We start from the raw sequence: 22,919 nt of genomic DNA on the forward strand, positions 1-22,919 counted from the left end.
TAACGGCAAAAACATCTGAGTTCCAGATCTCGTGCTGCGAACAAGTGTTTTTTAGCAGGCGTGGCCTATGGAGTGCTGTGTTTTCCACATTTTTGTGCTTTTTCTTGGAGAGTATGCTGTTTGGAATGACCTGCCAAGGATAATGCCGAAATGCAAGAAGCCTGTAATGTGCCTTATGGAGAAAACCTGTGTTAGGGGAGCTCCGTTCAGATGCAAGTGATGTCTCGCTGTCCCTGCGAGTTCAGCGTCGATGAATCAACAGCATATATTCAATAAGATGTCTTTAAACCGAAACACACATGAGACAGGGTTACGTATGGATTCGTTGACAAGAGTATTGTGACCAGAGCCTCGCCAAAACCTGGCCCTGCATTTCCCCTCGGAACAGTTTGCTTTGGTGTTCTCTAACTCAGAGTTTGTGGAGACTTTCCAGAACTTTCCAGTAGCTGCCATGAATACCAAAAATCTTCTGTGACTGCCTTTTAGTAAGAACTGAGTGCGTAAATCAAGGTATAGCCACACCATAGAGTACTTTGCAAGCTCTAAAGACCAAGCAATCCAGGCTAAAGCAATTGTTGCACGGAGGAGAGATGTGTGTGATGTGGTGTCACTTTTCACCGTGCTTACCATCTGTGTGTTTGCACGTAGTCGTATGATCGTGGGTAGAGGTGGCCCACACCAGGCTGACAGGGCTCTTCCAAGTGGGTGTGGGGGTCTGCACCACAGGGTGAATGCAGGCAAGGTGAGGGAAATGAAAGGAAACTGCATTGTTGATGATACCATTTCTGTCAAATTGCCTGTGTGCCGTGAAGAAACATGAAGGAAGAACCATGGTTAGTCCTCTGCACACTGGCCAGTTTGTGGGTCAGTATCATCGTAGATGGTGAAAAGGCACCTGCAAAGTACTGTGTAGAGTGTGATGTTCTTTGGGAACCAGTCTGTTTCGTGTACGTTTCTGAGTGTGTACAAATGAGCAAGGGAACGTGTGTTTAAAGATACAGAGAGGAGGGGGTCTTGCAGGGAAGAGATTACTGGTTTTCATCTTTTCTTCCATTGATTTGTCTTTATAGATACAGCGAGTATTGCTTTGCTGTAACATAAAAAAATGAATAAAGTGTGAAAAAGTATCAACCTACTATATTATTATTATTATTATTATTATTATTATTATTATATTATTCAGCAAAGAAAGGCTACTGCCATCATTTAATATACTTTAGGGCATTCACCGCACACAAATTTCATAGCAGATTTTGAAAATGGCACCAGAAAGTACAGATTCACCACAAAAGTCTGAGCTATGTCATTTCTACATAACACTGTAAAATTCTTGTTTTTTTTTCTTTTAGGAATCATTAAGAGCCATCCGATACGAAATCTCACCAGATAAGGAGTATGCTCTGTTTTCATACAACGTGGAGCCAGTGAGTACCACTCTTTTCTGCCTATATATTAAAAAAAACAAAAAAACGTTTCTCTCTTTTGAGACCTTAGTAAAGTATTTCCCCTTGAACCATCATTCTTAGTGATCTTGGAATCCTGAAAAAAGGCCGGGGGCGGGGGGGGGGGGGGGGGGGGGGGGGGGGGCGGCCTGAGTTAGTGTCTTTTTATGCCATACTGCCACCTAGGAGAGAAAATAGGTATAAAAATCCCTTTGGCAGAAAAAAATATATATATATCTCCTTTTCTGGGCAATTTCATAGGATTTTCCTGAGGGAGAGGGTGAGAAGTTGTCTTTTTATAAAGATTTATCTTACTCTTTTGTGCAATCATTTTTCTTCCCATTTTCTCAATCATACCATAAATTTTATCCTGAGAACAAAAAGCAACTGCCAGGTTCTCCCTAAACTAAAATAAAATGTTAATTATCTCCTAGCCATTGTAGTATTCTAGAGAAGACTTAAAATATCACTTTCATTATATAAATCCCTGTTTTTTAGCACTTCCTCTATGAGTCTCCCATAAAACTGCACCAGGATTTTCCATAAAATCTTACCCTGGGCTTTAGCAGCAGCCTACAACTACCTTTGTGTGTGTGTGTGTGTGTGTGTGTGTGTGTGTGTGTCTTTTTATTTTTTAACATGCTCATATTTTAAAATTCATCTTGGCTCTTTAATTTTAAATGAGGTAGAAGGTGAAATTTATTTGTATGAGTGAAGCAGATGTTCAGCTTACAAGAGATTAGCAACTTTAGAAATGTGCATTTGTAGAACTTTCTTCTCTGGCAGGTAAAAGATAGAGTTGCACTCCCATTCCAGTTCTTCTGAGACCATTCTGTCCAGAGTTCTGTGATGCTTCTCTGAGCTTTGCATTGTCAGTGCAGCTTGAATGGCTTCTTGGTGGGTTTGAGAGGTTCTTGCCCGGGCAGGAGGAGGGCAAGCTTCTTGAGTTATACTCCACAGGAGCAGCTGGGAGACTGGTTTACGTGGAAATCTAAGTCCAATCCTAGAATTTTCAGAATTTCTTCTAAGAGTTACTTAACTACCGGATGATTTACTAGAGATTTCCTGTTTTTTTCCTTGAAATGTAGATCTTTAAAAACAAACAAAAAAAAAAAACCCTCTTTTCACTTTTCCATTTTCTCATTTTTTTTAATGCCCATCACATAAAAGTTTTCATTTTCCCCACTCACATCCTGTAGAGCAGCTGGTCATCTTTATCTGTTGGTTTGGAGATGGTTAGTGAGGTGGAAAAAAAAGGCAACCTTTAGCCTTGGGATTCTGTATGTTCTATACTCACCCCTACACTCACCTCTTTAAGCTTCAAGCACATGGATATATGATGGACACAGATCACACAGTACTTCAGATTCTTGCATGGAAGCTACCAAAAATATAATCTCTACACTTGAATAAGAGAAAAACTTAGTAGATGCTTGAAGGATTTTCATAGGGATGGGGTAATGGCGTTGTCCTGGGTTTCTCCAGGAGACACAGCCAACACCCAAGTGAGAAAAGCTTTGAAAGGGATGCCTGGATGGCTCAGCGGTTGAGTGTCTGCCTTTGGCCCAGGGAGTGATCCCAGAAACCCCGGATTGTGTCCCACATGGCTGTGTCTGCCTGTGTGTGTGTGTGTGTGTCTCTCTCTCTCTCTGTCTCTCTCTCTGTCTCTCTCTCTGTCTCTCATGAATAAATAAAATCTTTAAAAAGAAAAAGAAAAACATTGAAAGACAGATATCAGGTCATCTTACTAGAGCATTGTTTGACAATGGGAGCATCCCTATGATGAAATGGATTACCTTTATGTGGTACGGAGCTTCCTGCTGCTAGAAGCCTTCAGAACAAAATTGTATATTTGATCTCCCAAATCTTACCAAAGGAATCTTTGTTCTCCCAAATCTTCCTGCTTCTAGAAGCCTTACAGAACAGAGTTTTGAATTCGTTCTCCCAAATCTCTGCTCAATGGGAGCACGTGGGCTCATCCATGATTCTGTGGTTCTGCGTGTGGTAGAACTCGCCACCACTTTTCTTTGAATTTCCTCTGCTCCTTCTGAAAGAGTGTCCTGGGCTCCATTTCCAAGTGATGACTGTTTTGGTAAAGAGTGCTTTGCTAAATATGAGTCTTCTCCATGTAGAACACTGGCGATAAACAGGAACCTTGAGAGAGCCCTCTCTCACTACGCAGCCTCTGTTCGCCTCTGGAGTAGGATTGTGTTGTTTGTTTTCTCAACTGAAGGAAAATGTAAGAAATTTAGAGTGGATTTAGTGAACCACAAAAATAATGCAAGTATTGAAAATGTGTGCTATGTAAAAAATCTGTAGAATTGGATACTTTATCTTATTTAAGATTTTATTTATTTATTCATGAGGAACAGAGAGACAGACAGACAGACAGACAGAAGGCAGAGGGAGAAGCAAGCTCCATGCAGGAAACCTGATGCAGGGGACTCGATCTCGGTACTCCAGGATCACGCCCTGAGCCAAAGGCAGGCAAGCTTAAATGCTGAGCCACCCAGGAGTCCCTAGAATTGGATACCTTAAGCTTGAATCAAAGGCGTGACACCACCCCCCCCCCCTTGTCAAGTAGTGAGCAGTCCCCGTACGTACGACTGAGCAAGTGTTGTGTTCTGCAGGAAACATTAGTCCTCTGCAGGAGACTTGGAGTTAGGTGTTAGGAGTAACTTCCTCGTGAGTAAACTGAGATGCAGATATTTTTTTAGAAAAGAGGGTGGGTTGCAAGGGAAGGATCTAGGTCTGTAATACTGCAGTATATTAGTGTATTAGTGTTAGTATAATTATCCCTGGAGATATATATATATTTATATAAGAATATAGTTTCCATATTCAAATACATCTAACAACTCTAGCTAAAATTAAATAAGTTTCTTTACTGCAGGATGTTTTGAAACTTATATATTCTTGAGAGGGTTATACAGCATTTCACAAATGGGTTTTACAACATGTGATTCCTACCTAGTGGTAAGGAAACTAGAATTCTGTCTTTGGATCCGTGTTTATCACATTCTTATCTGTGTGCTTCAGTGGCAGCCAGGATACTTTCTTTCTAGGAACTAACTCACCTTTTCTTTGAAAAGATAATCATAAAAATTATTTCTGTAGGACATACAGAGTTAATTCCAATTACCAGGCATCTCTCATGTGATAGAACAAATGTATCATTTGCAATAAAATTTCAGTATATTGGGTTACAGCTCCACCCCCAAAATTCAAATATTGTACATTGCATTAGGAAAACTGTAATGCTTCTGATTGCTGCTTCTCTCTGCTGCTGCCCACAGTGCACTTGCAAGTCGGAGAGCCCCAGGCTCGAGAGTGTATCTCGAGAGTCTGCTGCCTCTTTTGAGCCTGGCTTCTTGCCTTAAACAAGGGGTCAGTGTGTATCCAGCCACGCTGCTGTAGGTACTGAATCTGGTAGCACATGGGAAGCACTTAACTGGCAAACCATAGATACTCTGACAACAGTGTCCCTCTCTTTCCTTAGGAAGATTTGAGCTTCTTCTAGTCCACGGTGAGGTCTCCAGTGATTCTTTTATTTAGAAAAAAACTAGGCCGTCATTTGTGCAAAAGAGATACGCTGCTTACATCACAGGGCCTGCACCAGAGCCATGCAAGCATGCAACCAATGCCTCTTGCACAACTGCCCCGAGGAGTTTCATGAGTGTAAAACAAAAAGTTTGGGCCCCATTAGGTAGACCTGGAAAGGCTTCTAGAAGGAATTGAAACTTTAGCTGGACTCAGAAGAGTTCTTGTGGCCTGAGTATGCATGGGGAATAAGAGGTACAGAGAAGCCCAGAGGGGCTAGAGGGAAGACGAGGCTTACCCATCAGGTTTGACTCCACGAGAAGGGTGGCCAAATCTTGAGCTGTTCACTCAAAAAGGGTTTGCTTTTGTTTTTTTTTTGTTTTTGTTTTTCATTTTTTTTTCAAGATTTTACTTATTTATTTATTGATGAGAAACACAGAGAGAGAGGCAGAGACACAGGCAGAGGGAGAAGCAGGCTCCCTGTGGGGAGTCCAATGTGGGACTTGATCCTGAGACCCCGGGATCACGACCTGAGCCAAAGGCAGACGCTCACCCGCTGAGCTACCCAGGTGCCCCAGGTTTGCTTTCAGGTGACTCTGGGGCATTTAACGACAGTTTACAATTTACAAGTAAGTAGCTGGAAAGATGGGTGTGACTCTTGTAATCAGTGTCTGGAATGGAGAGAACCCTAAAAGTCAGTAACTTAAAGGAGGAAAATACAACCTTGGGTGTGACTGGGCCAATTACAGGAAACACATGGAAGTGAAGCAGCCATGAGACCCGGTCTTGAGGAAATTCAATACATTGTAAAGGTGATAAAGGATAAACCTTCTAAGGAGTAAGAAGAGAGGACAGGAGAAAAGGCAACAAAGCATCTTATCTTGTAGGTAACAAGAAGGAAGTGCTCCTAAGAGGAGGGAAAGCCCTCACTGTGGCCTCGAAATGTTGCCGCAGCACCTGGGCTCAGCACCCAGCAGCTCTTTCTTCTCCCCAGGTAGTTTCACCCCTCCATGGCTCACATGCCCTCCACAAGATGCTAACGTCCCAGTTTATGTCTGTGTCCTGCACCTTTCCCCTAAGCTCCAAGGGGAAGGCTGTGCCATCAGATTGGTCACCATGGTGACCCAACTTGCTCTGGATGCCTTCAGACCTTCTGCGGAGCTTTGTGCACTCTGGAAGTCTACATGGGGGGCTGGCAGAGGAAGCACTGTCCCTCAGCCTCCGCCCTCCACCCCCAAGGGGTAGCCCAACCTGACGGGCGCCAGCAGCTGCACTTCTAGCTTGCATATTTTTTTTAAAGATTTTATTTATTTATTCATGAGAGACAGAGAGAGAGAGAGAGAGAGAGAGAGAGAGAGAGAGGCAGAGACTTAGGCAAAGGGAGAAGCAGGCTCTATGCAGGGACCCTGATGTGGGACTCAATCCCAGGACCCCAGGATCACACCCCGAGCCGAAGGCAGGCGCCAAACGGCTGAGCCACCCAGGGATCCCTGGCTTGTATATTTTTGAGCACAGAGAGCCTGCCTGGCTGTGTCCAGGGCCAGGGTGAGGCCCCCTCCAGCTGCTTCCATCTGAGGTTGCTTGAAGGTTGCATGTGATCAACCACATTGGCAGGGGCTGGAGTAGAAGCATTGGCTAGGGCTGTCCATGCAGAGTGGCTGGGAGAGAACAGGAAACAAGAACAGATGGTCCAGGAGCTTGGCTACTGGATAGTAAGCGGGTGTCTTGAGAACAAGAAGAATTGAAGGAGGGATATTTTAAGTTTAACCGTATGATATAAATTGTGTGTGTCTTCCTCTCATTTATTCAGACTGATTGCAGTGTCGCATCATTTCCCAGTTGTCTGGCACAAACTGGTTTTATTTGCCCATCTTTATATTGTCAGCTACTCAGAAAGGAAGATCTTTTATGGCCTGTCTCCCTCCACCTCTAGCACAAGACCAGGTCAGCTGCATACCTGCAGTTTGGGGGCAGTGACTCATCAGAGCAGCAGGCAGGAGAGCCGGGTGTCAGCCAGGCAGCAGTCCCTGTGCTGATGACCTGATGGCAGCCATGCCTTCCTGATTCTGTTCTTGTCACTGGGCTCAGCCCAGTCACGAGGTGAGAGGACTCCACAGGGAGTGAATGTGGGGAGTAGGGGGTCACTGGGAACCCTTCAGAGCTGCTGCCATCACAAGTAAGGAAGTGTGCTTCCTCGTGTCTACATGGCACTTGATGATCGTGCAGTTTGCTAAGGGACCCAGGACACCTGCCTGCAGAGTGTGATGACCTCCTGTCCTCCCCAGCCCTCAAAGTCCCAAGAAGTTGGGAGAAGCCCAGGGAGAGCTGGGCTGGGGGCAGCAACATGAACAGTCCTCACTCCTCTGCAAGCGACTCGCTGATGACCGAGAGGGGCCAGGCCACTTTAATTTTTCATCAGAGAGGTGGGGATATGGTGTTGTTCATTAGTGACTCGGGGATATCATGGTACCAATTATGGAAACTGGAATGGATGATAACCGCCCAGTCTGGGTCACGCTGCAATTAAACGAATCATGCCAGAAGATGCCTAGCCCAGATCCTGATAGATAGTGGATTCTCTCTCTGTGTAATTCCTTTTATTATTTTATTTTTATTATATTTTCAAACTCACAGCATAAAGATGTTACATAAATCCATGGAAGCACAGTATTACTATGATCCTCTTAGGAATCCGAGTGAAAACTTTTTTTCATGTCTATACACACACACACACACACACACACACACACACCACACTACTTTCAGAATCTCAAATTCATCAGTAAAATTAGAATGCAGGAGAAATCATTAAGCCATTAAATGTAGACATATTTCTCATGGCTTACTGGTACATAACTGTAAAGAGCTTTTCAAGTTTTCTGCTGGAAAAGGCAAGTGTACAAAGAAATATTATTATGTTCTTTTTGCACAGTGGCAAGTAATTGGCTCTTCTAAATGCAGATGGTGTTGCTAGAGGCGGCCTGCCGCCTAGTTTTCTGTCTCTGGCCACCTCCAGAGCCCCTGCCCACCCACGTCCTCTGCACAGAGGTCTGGGGATCGATCTGAGGGGGTGAGCAGCCTGGGGCATTTCCCATCACACAGAAGCAGAAGGCAGGGTTTCCCCTGAGTCTCTAGCGCTTAAAACTTCTAGACCTTCTATCATCTCTGTTTTTCCTCGAGGTGGATGGTAGAAGCTGGTGTCACAACGGGAAGCCCCATGGTCCCCGAGCTTCCTGGACCCCGTTCTATGGCTGAGAGAGGTGTGTTGTCCAGCTTCTAGCACTTGCTTCCCTGTGCCTACAGGTTTATCCTGCTCCAGCCTGAGACAAGGGGATGTGAGGCTGGGCTTTTCACTGCAGAAATTTGAAGCAGTTTCACATTTGATCAATTTCTGCCCCCTTCCTGCCCTTGGAGTGAGGTCGTGTCACCCAGTTTTGCCGCCAAAGGGACCGTGAACCTTTATAATTCAGGGTAAGCCTGAGAAGCACTCAAACACAGGCCTGATTGGGCACGTTTGCTGAGGTGACCCTGCCCTGACCCTTCAGTGCACCTGTCAGCTGGAGCTACCCATCACCTACATCTAGGAGAGTTCATTTTTTAAAAATAACTTGAGACTTTATAAATATATGGGATCAGGGATAAATTATTGGCCCCATGGTCATGGGATAACTCTATTGCAAATTAATTTATGTAACAACAGGTACATGACTTCCTGCGCTGCAGCTAACACAGCTGTCGTTAGAGCGTGGTCTCATGGTTCACGGTCCCATTCCTCCTTCCTGAGAAGAACCCATGAAATATCTGTCCAAGGGTAACAAAAGGAGATATATTTCTTTTTTTTTTTAAGATTTCATTTATTTTTTTCATGAGAGACACAGAGAGGCAGAGACACAGGCAGAGGGAGAAGCAGGCTTCTGGAGGGGAGCCTGACGTGGGACTCAATCCCAGGACCCTGGGATCACACCCTGAGCCAAAGGTAGATGCTCCATGGCTGAGCCACCCAGGTGCCCCCAGTTGTTCTTTTCTCAACAAAATGCAAGCATGGTTAAGGTGACCTGTGTGGTATCTGCACGTGTTGCTCTGGCAGCAGGGGAGAAACAGGGGGTCTAACCTCTCTGAAATAATCCATGGATCACAGAGTCTAAAGATTAATACTTAGGGTACAACCCCACAGGGGGTTAACATACTGGTTTGAACTGTGGAGTGCTGCAGAAGGAGGCTCTTGGTGCATCCCCACAGGTGGAAGAACCATTCCCAGGAGCCTGGAGCAGGGCGGGGCCTGCAGCGTGAGTGGCCGATGGCCCAGCGTGCTGTGGTTTGTGAGCTCCAGGAAGCCTCTCCTCTCCTAGCGTGGCAAGCTGGCTGCTGCCTGTGTAGCCTCCTGGTTGATCTCCTGCTTCTCCTCTTGCTCCCTGCCCGGGCTGGTCTCCATAGGCTGCCAGATGCTCCTTAGACTGAAATGTTAGGTCAGCCTCCTGGGCCGGTGGCTTTCAGCACAGCCGGTTGGAAGCCGGTTTGTGCCGAGGCCTGAGGCCTGCTGTGTCTGGCCACAGCAGCCTTCTCTCTGCGGCTCTAACGTGCCACACCCCTGCAGACCCCAAGGCCTTTGAACTCACAGCACCCTCTTCAGAATGTTCTGGCTTCTGGGAAAGGGCCCCTGCATGTGGTGGTAGAGGAAGGAGGGAGGATGTAATTGGAGACCGAGTGCTGTCTCTTAGGCAGAGTGCTGGATCACTGAGTTCCTTTTGATGCATTCTCTTAGTTTTCCCAAAAACTTGTGACCTAAGGCCGTTTGCTGAGAGTAGTGACAGAGGAGTGGGTGGCTTGGGGAGCATGGCTGGAAGGGAGCTGGTGGTCTCAGGCTGCAGGAAAGCCAGCCCCATCTGTCTGACTGCTGATGGACGGCGGGCTCGCTGGGGCTGATGTTTGGTACCAGCTGGGGCTGGAAACCTGGCAGGTGGGTGAGATGGGGAGCTAAGCTGTTTGGAAGGCGTGGTTTCTGGAAGAGCCACGGAGCCTCATGGGGTCATGGAGGGAGGCCAGGTGGGCAGGAAGGGGGTCAGAAATCTGCGATGTGTGGGGGGGGGGTGAGCACAGGTGGCAGGAGGGCACATGCAGCTGCAGGATGGCAGGCCAGTGCTCCTGACACTGATGGAGGACACGCATGGCTGCGAACCACTGGGCAGGCATCTCGAAGGATGCAGCGAGTGGAAGGTCAGAGAAGGCAGGGCAGCTGAGAGGCAGCTTTGAGGAGACGGGCGGCAGCCTCGGTTTCCCCAGGTGAGTGGCAGCAGTGATGGTACAAGGGTCATTCCCAGAGGCCACCGGCCCCTGCAGGGTCTCTGGGTCATCCAGGTTCATGCATGAAGTTTGTGTCACTGAGAATAAAGGAAATGAAGAGGGACGCCTGGGTGGCTCCGTGGTTGAGCGTCTGGCCCAGAGCATGATCCTGGAGTCCTGGGATTGAGTCCCACATCGGGCTCCCCGCAGGGAGCCTGCATCTCCCTCTGCCTGTGTCTCTGCCTCTCTGTGTCTCATGAATAAATAAATAAAAGTATTTTTAAAAAGGAAATGAAGAAATGTGCGTGGAAATGGGGTTTGCTGAGTGACATGGTGAGGTATTACAGAGAATACTTAATTGCTTCTATTATGAACGCCCATCGTTGTCATGTGGTGAGGGGAAGAATGACTCAAATTCCTCCTGAAAGATGTGCTCCTCCGTTCCAATTTAGCAGCCCATTATTGTGGGTGAGCTCGTTAGCAACAATTATATGCGGAGACACAAAGCTGATTAATATTAGGACTGAGCTACCAGGGCCTTTTGAACAACAATTAAGGGCTCAGAGACTTTCACCAGAGATCATTATCTCTGCTGCTTGGTGATTGGAGCTCTTTTCTTTTCTTTTCTTTTCTTTTTTTTTGGCTGTTACTAAAAACTGGAAGGAATTCATTATTGTTGCGAGGTAGGACCAGTTCCATTTGTGATCCTGGGTTCCACCTGCCATGCAGGAAGATAGTTTAATAAAATTTTCCACAAAGGTACCATCCAGAGTCTTTCCAACAGTATCACACATGCAGCCATGTTCGTCAGCAGTAAAATTAGACATCCACTTCTGGAAACAGGTCAGGGCATGCTTCTGCTCAAAGGCAACTAAAGTTATTATGTTTATGAGAACAGATAGATGTTCCAGGATGTGACTTTTTTTTTTTGAGTTTATTATGTCTCCAGTTTCTTCTTAGTATTTTCCACAATAAGGAACTCACATGATATGAAATCAAAACTCCATGATAAACGCTCTGTGCGTGACACAGCAAGTGCCTTGGGATTTTGTATTCTGTTAAACAATAGGTTTTCATTTTCTAGCAGCCCTTTTCCATGTTGTTTTGCTCCTGGGTGTCACTGTAGGAAAAAGCCTTCGAAACTGGGAGAGAAAGTGTTCAGGGTTGCTCTGTCATGTGATAGTGCACTGAACATCACGGCTTGGCAGGTTTTATTGATGCATCTGCTACGATGGGACTTCCAGCCAAGTCAATAACCACAGTTTTTGAATCTGTAGAAATTAATGAGCAGAAGTGATGAGTTGCTTGAATGAGCCTTAAATTGGGTGCTGCCCTGGGCCTTTCAGCATCTCCCCTCTCCTGGACAGTGGCACCAATATAACAGACACCAAAGGGCTTGCTTTTGTGGGATTTCCTGTGTGTGTGTGCACCTGTGCACCTGTGCCTGGGTGGCATGAAGGGATAGCCAATGTCTCCACCAGAGGTGGAGAACAGAGAGCAGGAGTGAGCAGTGTTATTCCTGCAGCAACTCTGCAATCTGTTATATAATTAAGAAATTATAAACTGGAAAGATAGTCCTCCTTCGAGGTGGAAGGAACCCAAGCCAGGCATCGTTCCACAATCGAGCATCCCACCTCACCTACTCATCTGGGGCTTTGAGGATTCTGAATATTTTTTTTTTTGACTGCCACAACCACTACCAGAGATAATGTATTATCAAAAGAAGGATTTCATTTTCTTAGCATTGGAATGAAGAAATAGGAAAGGACAGAAATTCCTAAGTAGGTTTAGTGAGCACTTTGCTTGATTATATGATTTCCTGGATGAGGAAATAAGAAAGAGTTAGTAAAATCATCCCATAGTTTAATCTACATAATGTCACAATAATCAATTCTACTTGATTGCCCTGCCCCGAATGAACCAAGAGTTTTGACACCATTGGAGACCCCAGGGTGTTCTCAAAAGCCTTGGTAAAGGGATGCTGTTGGCAAACTGCCCTCTGAGTCATCTGGATTTAATTGTCAGTCATGTCCTCTGCTGATGGTCACCAGGGAGCCCAGAGTGGTGTTGTGGGGCCAGCATGCCCCGAGGAGCAAACGAGCCCTGTGCACCCAGCAACCTCAGGAGCAGGTGCAAGGAAAGCCAGGCTCCACTGGACGAGAAGCGAGCACTGCCAGAGGATGCACTTGGGCTTGTTTTGTGTACCTGGCCATAAATGTCACCTCTGCTTACAGTCTGTCTCCCCAGAAGGTCCCAAGGTGACCCAGGAAGTCACCACTGCCCTCCTCCTGACTGCCTGGTCATGCTCTGTCATAAGCCAGGATTTCTGGGTCTTCCCTGGGTGTCCGGTGCATCATTTCTTCCAACAGGGCAGGAAATCGGTTAATGTATCTTTATTGTTATTAGCTGGTATTTAGTCTTCATCATAAAATTTCCAAACTGAGAAGAAAAAACAGTCACTGACGAGTAATTAACCCAAGATTGTATGAGAATCCAGCAATTCGAGACCCCGTCCTCTGTACCTGCATTGACCATGGCATGTTTTTCACTAATAACTGTGTGTCTCTGACAAATACATTTGCAAAACGGTTCCATTAAAAAAAGGGAGGGGCTGCTCCCTGGAAGAGCAGTGGGGTGAACCCAAGGCCCCCACTGCCTTGCCGTCCTCAAGGACAGCTGCAGGCTCTGTGTCCTCCTGCTATGAACAAATGCAGACTTAGAGATACATGCAGCCACCTCCCAGGGTTCCGTCACCCCCGCCTGCCCACGTCCCTGCTGACAGCAGTCTTATAAGTGCTGGCTTTGAGCATCAGAGGTTTGGAGCGAGGGCAGGTGCAGTGATGCCTGGCAGAGGGTGTTTGTGCAGAGCCTGTGCTGCTCGGCGGTTCACAGCGGGACACACGCTTCTGTGGAGGAAGGGAGGGCCGGTGGGAGCAGAGGCAATGGCTCCGGCGACCTGCCCCACCAGGTTTCTAGATGGGGTAGGATGTTCTGCTATTGTCGTCTACACCTGCAGTGAGTGGAAGAGAAGGAAGCATCCGCACCCCCTGCCCCGCCGGCGGGGCCCCCCGTCCTTTCCTCACCCCTTCTGCTGGGCTTCCCACCGACCTCTCAGCTCCCCTCCTGAATCATTGCCATCTGTCCCCAGCTTGGCAGCCCCCCCACACGAGGTGTTCATGTTTACTCAGCTCTCCCCCATCTCAAAACAAGACAAAGCTAGAATCCTCTCTCTCGATCTCATTAGTAGTCGCCTACGCGGATAGAAGCTCCCAGGTCACCCACTTTGCGTGATCCCCCTGCGTGCACTTGTCCTGTGTACCCTGCCTGGGGCCTGGTGCGTGGTCAGCCCACACCTGGGGACAGGGTTACGTCCTGTCCCAGTCCACAGCCCAGGAGACCCGGGGCTGCAGGAGGCTGCCCGCTTTGTCCAGTCCACAGCCTGGGAGACCCGGGTGCATGAGGCCATCTGCTTTGCCCAGTCCACAGCCCGGGAGACCCAGGGTCATCCTCTCCGTGAGGCACCTGCTCTCAACGAGCCCCCCTGCCCCCGCCCTGCGATGAAGCCCTCACTGACCGGCCCGCACGAAGCCTGGCTGCCCTGTTACGGTCCGTCCACCAGCATGGGTTCGGTCAAGGAAGGGAAGAACAAACCACCCCCCTGCCACGGGGCTCTCCTGGCCGCTTCAGCCTACTCGGGGCTCTGAGCACCGGTGTGTGCGTGCCCACTGGCCCACCGTGTCCACAAAACCTGTCCTGGCAACAAACCAGTCAGCTTCCAGGAGTTCAGTTTCTTAAATGCACTTTTTTTAAGCTGAGCCCATAATGCCTGGTTTCTGTGAAGTATCTTGTGAAGCCCTTTCTGCCAAGGAGACTCGTAATGTCGTAAATATTTAAGAATCAGCTTTGCAGCTGATGTTTATAATAATTCAGCCCAGAATTCATGCAGAAATGCAGCCTCTGGTGTCTTATAGTTACGATAGCCCTCAACCCATCTGAGATGCCTTCTCTGACATTAGTGTGGAAGTATAGGACATGTAGCATGATGAAAAATGGGGGTTTTCTTTTTTTTTTTTAAGTGTTTATAGTTTTTTGGTTTGTTTGGGTTCTGCTTGGTGTGCAGTTCTGAGTTTTAGGCCTGCGTAGGCTTGCAGAACTCACAGCCCCAGTTGGGATGCTGCACCGTCCATCCCCCCCAGAAAATCCCCTCGTGCTTCCTCTTTGAGGTCAGGTCTCCTCCACCCGTAGCCCCTGGACAGCCGCTGGTGTGTTTTCTGTCCCTGCAGGTTGGCCTTTTCTAGAATGTCAAATAAATAGCAACAAACAGTATGTGACCTTTTGAAAGTAGCTTTAAAGAGGAGAGTATTTTAATGACCAGATAGGGAGAAAAAAGTCTTGGGATTCCCTGGAATCACACTGCCTTTCCTGTGTGGGCATTTAGAGACTTTTGCTGTAAGAACTTACTTATTGCCTTGTGGAAACACAGGGCACCAGCTTAAGCTGTGAGAGATGCGGCTGAGTCCTTATTGATGACGTTGGAGGCCAGCAGGCCTTTGTGGACGGCGGCCCCTCTGTCCTCAGAAACTCCAATGTGATTGAGATAGTCACCCACACAGAACAAAACAGTCAGACTGGATGGAGCGGGCATCCTGGCTGGAGCTCTTAGCAGGGACCCCAAAGGAGGGGTTTTTGGGATGAGGTTCTGCTGCTGCAGGGGGCTGGAGATCTCAGCTGTGGGCAGGAGGAGGGACAGGCCAGGAGGAGGGAGTGGACAGAGGAAGACGGACAGGCCAGGAGGATGGACAGGCCAGGAAGAGAGAGAGGCCAGGAGGAGGGAGTGGACAGAGGAGGACGGGTAGGCCAGGAGGATGGACAGGCCAGAAGGAGGGAGAGACCAGGAGGATGAAGTGGACAGAGGAGGAGGGACAGGCCAGGAGGAGGGACAAGCCGGGAGGAAGGAACACAGAGAGGAGGAGGGACAGGCCAGGAGGAGGGAGAGGCTAGGAGGAGGGAGTGGACAGAGGAGGACGGGCAGACCAGGAGGAGGGAGAGGCCAGGAGGTGGACGGACAGGCCAGGAGGATGGACAGGCCAAGATGAGGAGTGGACAGAGGAGGAGGGAGAAGCCAGGAGGAGGGACAAGCCAGGAGGAAGGAGCACACAGAGGAGGAGGGACAGGCCAGGAGGATGGACAGGACAGACGAGGAGGGAGCAGACAGGAGATTGCTCCTGAGCAAAGGCCTTGAGGTGGGATGAGTGCAGGGAGCAGAGGGAGGAAGGACTTTGTCTGGTGTCTTCCCTGGAGCCTCCAGTTCAGGGAGAAAGCACGGAGGCGAGGTTGCACGAAGCAGGGTCGGGGGCTGCCATGCTGTGGCTGACCCCTTGTGCTGCGTCAGAGGGGCCTGAGTCATGACAAGGGGAGGACAAGGTGGTTGAACCCTCCCCGGGGCTGCAGGCCCTTCCTCGGGCTGGCGTCCACTCACCTCCCTGGCTGCGGCGGCAGGACGCCCGTGTTGTGGTGCTGGCGACACAGCAGGACGTCTGAGAGCCTGGCTCCCTGGAGGGAGACGCAGAGTGGCCCTCCCTCCCCCACAGCCCTGCCTTCGTGAAGCCGGGGTGCCAGGCATGTGGGACAAGCGTGGACCAGACCCGGGCAAGGTGTCCAAGCAGGAGACGCCCAGGCCCTGGGCAGCACCCTCAGGCTGATGCTGCCGACACGTCCCCTGGGCTCAGGGCGCTAGAAAACTCGACCCTGCCTACGCCACGGCCCCGGGTTTGCTGTAACTCGTGGTTAAATGAATCTCAAGCCACCGTGCGTGCTGTCCTCTCTGTGTGCGTCTCCTTTGGACCTCGGGCCGCTGGTGATCTCTTCCGTTGAGATTTAACTGCTTTACGGAGGCTCCCTGGTGCCCGGGCGTCGTGTGTAGCTCAGCAAACCACTTAACATGCCATCTTCCTGCCGCTGAGCTGCCGGCTCCCCACAGGCCGTTTCTCTTCGCACCCACAGATAAGAAATGATCAGCAAAAATGGGTTGGATAAAAAGAAGAACCAATGAAAGCCATGGGATCAAGAAAGAGGAAAATAGGAACCAGTCATCTAAGTTCCTGCTGAATCGTGGCCTTATTCTGCCTCGAAAGGCAGCGCAGGAGTTGGAGGATTGGCGGGTCTTGTACTTGTCATCTGGACACCAGCATTGGGCCCAGAGGGTCAGCGGTCACGCGTCACGTGCTGCAGCCCATCCGGCCACATCCAGGGGCCCTCTCCCATGAGCCCTCGTCCTCATCTGGCCCGTGTGGTACGTGGCTGCCTGGTTCCCACTCAAACTGAATTGAGTGATCAGCCCCAGGAACTTGGAGCCCAGCTCTCTCCACGTCGGCTGCTATTACCATCATCTGAGACAAGGGCCCCAGCGCCCCACCGAGTCCTTCCCGTAGGCATCCCCTGTGGGCTGCGGGGGTGACTCTGCATCCCGCGGTCTGACCGTTGGCACATCCCCACACCGACCATCTCCCCTGTGCCTACAGACACCCCTTTCTGAGGGTGCTCCTCCACGGAGAGCACCTGCCCTGTACGCCCCAGTCCCCAGCACCTCATCCCCGCAGCCCACAGCATCACAGAGCTGCAGTGGACCTTCCTAAGATGCAAAAATAAGGAAGGTGACTCCAGAGAGGGGAGGCTGACTGCCCAAAGTCCTGTGACTCACTGGTGGTAATGTCAGGACCAAGATCGTCATTGTCGCCCGGGGCCATCTTTTCTGTTCCACCGGCATGTCTCCCCTCATCACTGCTTTGTGTGGGCACGTCCCAGTGGCTGGCAGATGGGACAGAGATTGCCTGCTTGCACGTGTGTGGGGCTGATCTGTTCCAGATTGTCTGTGTGAGGAGCCGGCCGGAGGCTTGGCACAAAATCCAAGGAGGCGGGATTGTGGATGGCATCAAGCTTTGCAAACACCCATAGGCAGCTCTCATCAGCCATAGTGGGAACGGAGTAGGGACCAGGCCTTGGTCAGTGATTTTTCCAGCCACACCTGTGCCCCCTGATGATCACAGAGAGCAGCTGCAGACAGATCCAGGTGGGGGATGCAGAGCACAAGCCTTTGAAGCCTTTGCTCCTGGCACAGGCTCACTCGCTAGGCCCTGGTGGAGAAGTGATGCGTTCTCATCAGACTTCACCAGTGCAGCTTCTCTTCACACCACCCCATCACTGCTTGTAACCAGGAGTGTCCCACAGAGGAGGGCGGGGTCTCACACTGGCCAAAAAGACTTGTTCTAGAAGATTCCGGCAGTGGAATTCCTGTGAAAATGTGAATTCCTAATCACAGAGAGGACACTGGTTCTCCTGGGTCCCTCCTGATTCCTCTGGGAGGGCATATGATGCTAGTTGTAGATTGTCTCCCTTCAGGAGATGATACCCACCTTAGATGTCCAGTGACCTCACTCACTGTTACAGGAAAGATGATCCATATGTTAGGTGTCCCATTCCTGAGACTTCCCTTGCCATCCTTATTAGCTTGTGCTGTGTTCTAGGACACCATCCAACAGGGCTTCTAGGACGCCATCTAACAGGTCATTCTTAACTGCCTACCTCAGACTCCGGAAGTTCACCAATGCTGAGCTAAACAAAAGAGCTAGCTTTCCTCTTGAGATCGAATATCCATGGGCCTCACCAAATTGATAATGTGTGCATTCCTTAAAAACTGTTCTTACAAATTCAATCAAAATTTTAATTGTGATTTTCAAATAATCATAGGTACTTGATCTCTGGGTCTGAAGCTCATAATCGGCCCTATTTGTTGTCTCATGGACTCTGACATACACTCAGTTACCCGGACACTCAGCAGACACACATATTCTCATGAATGAGCAGGAGGCTTGGTGGACTCTGATGTGCTAGTCAGGTCTTACCCAGCCATTTATCAACAGGGAACAGAATCTGGATGCACGAGACTCTGCCCAAATCTTTCTTTTAGCTGTCATCTGAGTGTGTGTGTGTGTTACTAGGCTTACTTTACTTTCTGTTTAATTCTCATGGGCTGGTGGGGTTGAGTGGGATGTAATACCAGCTTGTGGTGTTGTTTGTGGGATGTCATTTAAGAATTTGGATCAGTCCAGAAGCCCTTCTACTTGGGTTAGGATTATTGGGTGGTACAGGTGCCTTCACCTCTCCCTTCCTCTCCCTTTCTCAATATGAATATGTCCACCTGCACTGCACTCAATGTATTCTATGGTGAATAGGACTGTAGAATTTTGATCCTGGAGGGACGTTGACAGTCATCTATATCACTATACGTAGATCTACTTATTTACATCACTATATCACAGCTTCTCTAGGAGACAACTTTCTTGCCTCTTATTATAGGTCTGTTCTTCTTTCATTACAAAATTCTTTCCTTATATGCTACCCTCTCCCAAGGCTGAACAGTTGTGATTTTCACAAGCGTCTTCGCTAGATCGATTTAAGTCTATCTTGTAGGGCTTCATGTCTGCTGAATCTCGTTCCTCCCTCCACACAGCCGTGGCCAGTGGGACTCTCTGCTGGAGATGCTCTGTAGAGCACTTGAAATGCCTGAGGAACTCAGTTTTTAATTTTACACAGTTGTAATTACCCTAAGTTTAAATAGCAGCATGTAGCTATTGGCTACCACATTAGACCAGTTTCAGAGCAGCAACAGATCTATTCCTCCCTCCACTGTCACTCCATGGTCCTCAAATATTTGGGGATAGCTCTATGTATCCTTAGCCTTTCCTTTGACAGCTGAACAAGTGCTTTAGGATATGTATCCAGATTGGTAAGATCTTGGTCACCCTTGGTTCACTTGTTAAGTTTCTGAATTAATGAAGTAATTAGGAGAATTAGGAAACTAGTAATTGAGTTTTCTTTCTTCATGGAAATTTTATTCTATCTAATCCTCGCCTTATATAAATTGGTTTAGGTTTTGTGACCTTGGTGGGGCAGGGGTGTGCAGAGAAGGAAGACAGGACCAGGAAGGTCATGTTTTCTTTAGCTACCTGTCCCGCTAACCCCCACCAGCAATTGGAAAAAACAGCCTTTGTAGTTCCAAGGTATCATTGACTTAGAAAAATAAGATGTGCAAAGTAGAGCAGGTGGTCCTGCAGTGAAAGCTGGGATCATCACTTGTTCGGCAAGACAGCTCTCCCTGGTCCAGTAGAATGCCCCAACCCTTCCTTGTACAAGAAAGCACAGAGGGTGGAGATGTAGCAAAACCATTCTGCAGTGAACAGAGTCCAAAGAGCATGAGCCTAGGAACAGAAATCTAGGTTAAGTTCTGGGTTTTATTTTGATAAAAATGTAAATTCTTGTCCCTTTCCAGAGCTTCCTTTTCCTGCACTTTTACATCACACGTAAGCTAGAACATCATTTTCTGGTGTCTTTTTAGAACCCATCAGTATCACAGCATTCAAATTCATTGTAAACCAAGAGTATATTCCATGGTATGTTTTCACTTGAAATGGAAGAGCCAAGCTTGGCAAATAGACCTTCATTTGCTAATGAGACAGACTCTGTTTTTTACTCAAACCAAAACATCCATTCTGCTAATAAGTGTTTATTGACTACCTGCCCTGTCCCAGGCCATAATGATGGCCTCTACAAGGAGGAAGACAGCCATAATCAGTGTCACCCATTAGGCCACACGATGGGACTGATGACCCAAGAAACGTGCTGGGCCCTGGGGGAGAGCAGTGAAGGAGACAGGCTGAGATTCAGAAGCAAAATTAAAATGTGGTTGGTTTGCCTTCCATGAGACATCTTGGCACTTGCTAGCATTGAGGTTATAAACCAGAGGTGCAAAGACTCCAGCCAAGAGAACACTGGCAAGGAGGGGAGCCAGGCCATGGCAGCCACAGTCTCCCCTCTGATGCTCATTCACCATCACAGATGCCCAGGGGGAATTTTCAAATTGTAGGAAGGTATTTGGTTGAGAATAGGAGCTGCTGCTTGAGATTAGGATTAAGATAAAGAATTGAATCTTGGGTATAGCTACAGTAATGGCAACTGTGTTGGTCATGACAATGATGGTGGTGGTGATGGTGGTGAAGAAAGCAGTAACAAGGATGATGGCGGGCAGCAACTCTACTAATTGTGATGGTGCCAGCAGCCAAAATCATGGCAGTGGCAATGATTATCACATCAGAGTCCTGTTGTCATTGTTTCTTGGTGGCTTCTCTTTGGGAAGAGAGTCAGGAACAAAGGACCTTCTGGAAGGGGATAGACAAAGGATAGGCCATGGAGAGTGTGTGCCGGTCACCTTGCCTGCCCTGCTATATACTGGGATCCATGCTGCGAGGTTGGAGGCCACACTGTTGCATCAGCGTTTCTACTGCCAGCAGAGGAGGCCCCAGCTGCCCAGGTCCATTACCAGCTTCAAGCCCTGGCTGGACTTCTTTAGGGGAAAAGGCCATCCTGCAATGAACAGATTCGAAAAGGCAGGAGCCTGGGGGTTGAATTCTGAGTGTGAGGAGTGCGAGCCAGCCTTTGGTGTTCTCAGCCAGAGTGGGTCTGGAGGGAGTCAGATGAGCATGTGGGTGCTCTTTGATGGCACTGGACAGTCTGGTGAAGGTGACAGGTGTTTGGTGACTTTATGTGAAGAAAGACTGGCATTCTGGCTGGGAGGATCAGATGTCAGCTCCCATTGTGGAGGTACCGGGCTCTAGGGCCTCTGAGGACCCCCTGTAGACTGACTCACAGGCCTGAGGACAGGATCTGCCAATTACCTCACCTTCTGGATCTGAGAGGCCCCATCAGCGGTCCCACAGGAGGACAGCCACCATTGGTGGTACTCCCCAAACAGCAATGATAGGGTGGCGCTCCAAGATCCTCCAGCATGTCTGTTCTGTTTAAAAACATGGCTTGTAATGACTTGGAGCAGGAGGAAAATGAAAGGAGAAACAGGAAAAAGATTGGTTTAACATGTTACTAAAAATAGCACAGTGAGAAAATAAGACATTAGCCCATTTGATGTCCTTGGGATCCTTATCAGCACCCATTCCTTTACTGGGCGCGTCTCCATCAAGCCGGGAATACATATCAGGCACTCTTTGAGCTATAGGAATACAGCAGTCAACAAGACAGACTAAGTCGCTGCTCCCATGGGTCTCACAATCCACTGGGAAGAGACCACGAATAAATGGATATAACATGCCGGGGGGCGGGGGTGATGAGAGCTGGAGAGGAAAATGCAATTGCAGGACAGGGCAGGAAGGTGGGCTCCCCGAGGGAGGAGGACATGGTGGGCCCTTGAGGAAGTCACCTAGAGGCAGAGACCAGAGGAAGTGGCAAGGGAGGGTCTGAGGAGGGGCGTTCATGACAGCTTTGGCCAGTGTGCAGGCCTCTGGGAGGGATGGGGAGGTGTGTGGCCACGGACACTTTCCAGACGGAGTGCCCTGGGTGACATTTGAGTACTTCATCTGTAAACACACACATGCTGATGCGCACGACTGCCTTCCCCCAGCTGCTCAGTACACCCACAAACCACCCTGAACAGGATGGCTTCATGGAGGAGCAAAAAGGAGGGGAGGTTAATCCCACTCCAGGGGCTGAGGATCATTCTTATTTCCTAGTTCATGTGCCCTTTGACAGCCTGACCAGAGGGCCCTGAGTAGGAGAAGAAACACATCTCTCTCTCTCTCATCCTTGTAGATGGTACTCAGGTTCCGGCATAAAACAGCACTGAGGGAAGCCCACCAAGTGTGGGACTGAGCTGGGCTGGGAGGAAGCAGCTAACACAATTAGCTGCTCTGGTCCCTTGGTTAACCATGTGATGTGCAGCCTGTGGGGTGTGATGCAGGGTGGGGGCACCTGACAGGTGGCACAGATACTGCAAGTGAATCATCATCCCTGTGCCAACGGCTGCCTTCATATCGGGCATGCATGTAGTTTACCTCACTCTATGAGGATCAGATATTAATAGCTCCAGTCCAGCTAGATTCTGATTTAATTGGCAGGAAGAAAGCAGAACAGCTCCAATCTTGACTGAATAATGATGCATTTTGCATTGTTAATAGTTCTTGGTGCATGAACACTACCTTGCTTGATCACAGGGCATAATTTCTTTTCTATGAATCTTTGAAAAACCAAATATGGGAAATCTTACTATTAAATTCGATTGTGCTCATCTGCTGTGCTGCTCAGATTATGAACTGATCTCACTTACTTAGATGGAAGCAGTGATTGTCAGCCCTAGTAAGCTGTTTGTTCGGAATCATAGGCATGGACTTTAAAAAAAAAATGATGTATCCTTTCTGGGCCCCCGAGTGCCGCTGATGTGTAAAGGGAAAACAAACTGTGGACCCTGTGCTCAGGAGAACAGGCTTTTTTTTAAAAAAAGATTTTATTCATTTATTCATGAGAGAGACACACACACACACAGAGGCAGAGATACAGGCAGAGGAGAGGGAGAAGCAAGCTCCATGCAGGGAACCCGATGTGGGACTTGATCCTGGGTCTCCAGGATCACAATCTGGGACTGCAGGCAGTGCTAAACCGCCGCGCCACCAGGGCTGCCCACGTTTGTTTGTTTGTTTTAAGATTTTATGAGAACAGGCTTTTGCCTCTGGGCCCCAGTCTTTGAGCTAGCTGTGGAGCCACAGGGTGCTCCTGGCTGTACCCAAGGACTTGGCCAACCAGAACCTGAGCACCCTC

At 48.6% G+C, this 22,919-nt stretch overlaps 1 protein-coding gene across 4 annotated transcripts in view; it reads left to right on the forward strand.

The window, feature by feature from the left end:
- DPP6 (dipeptidyl peptidase like 6) overlaps positions 1-22,919 on the forward strand; it is an 825,076-nt gene that overhangs the window by 569,785 nt on the left and 232,372 nt on the right. For all 4 annotated transcript variants that reach the window (XM_038559795.1, XM_038559792.1, XM_038559793.1 and 1 more), the window contains exon 5: positions 1,350-1,424. In XM_038559795.1, the coding sequence (XP_038415723.1) occupies positions 1,350-1,424 (75 nt within the window). The remainder of the gene's footprint in view (positions 1-1,349; positions 1,425-22,919) is intronic.

Source organism: Canis lupus, chromosome 16, assembly GCF_011100685.1.
Source record: "Canis lupus familiaris isolate Mischka breed German Shepherd chromosome 16, alternate assembly UU_Cfam_GSD_1.0, whole genome shotgun sequence".
In the NCBI taxonomy this organism is placed as follows: domain Eukaryota; kingdom Metazoa; phylum Chordata; class Mammalia; order Carnivora; family Canidae; genus Canis; species Canis lupus.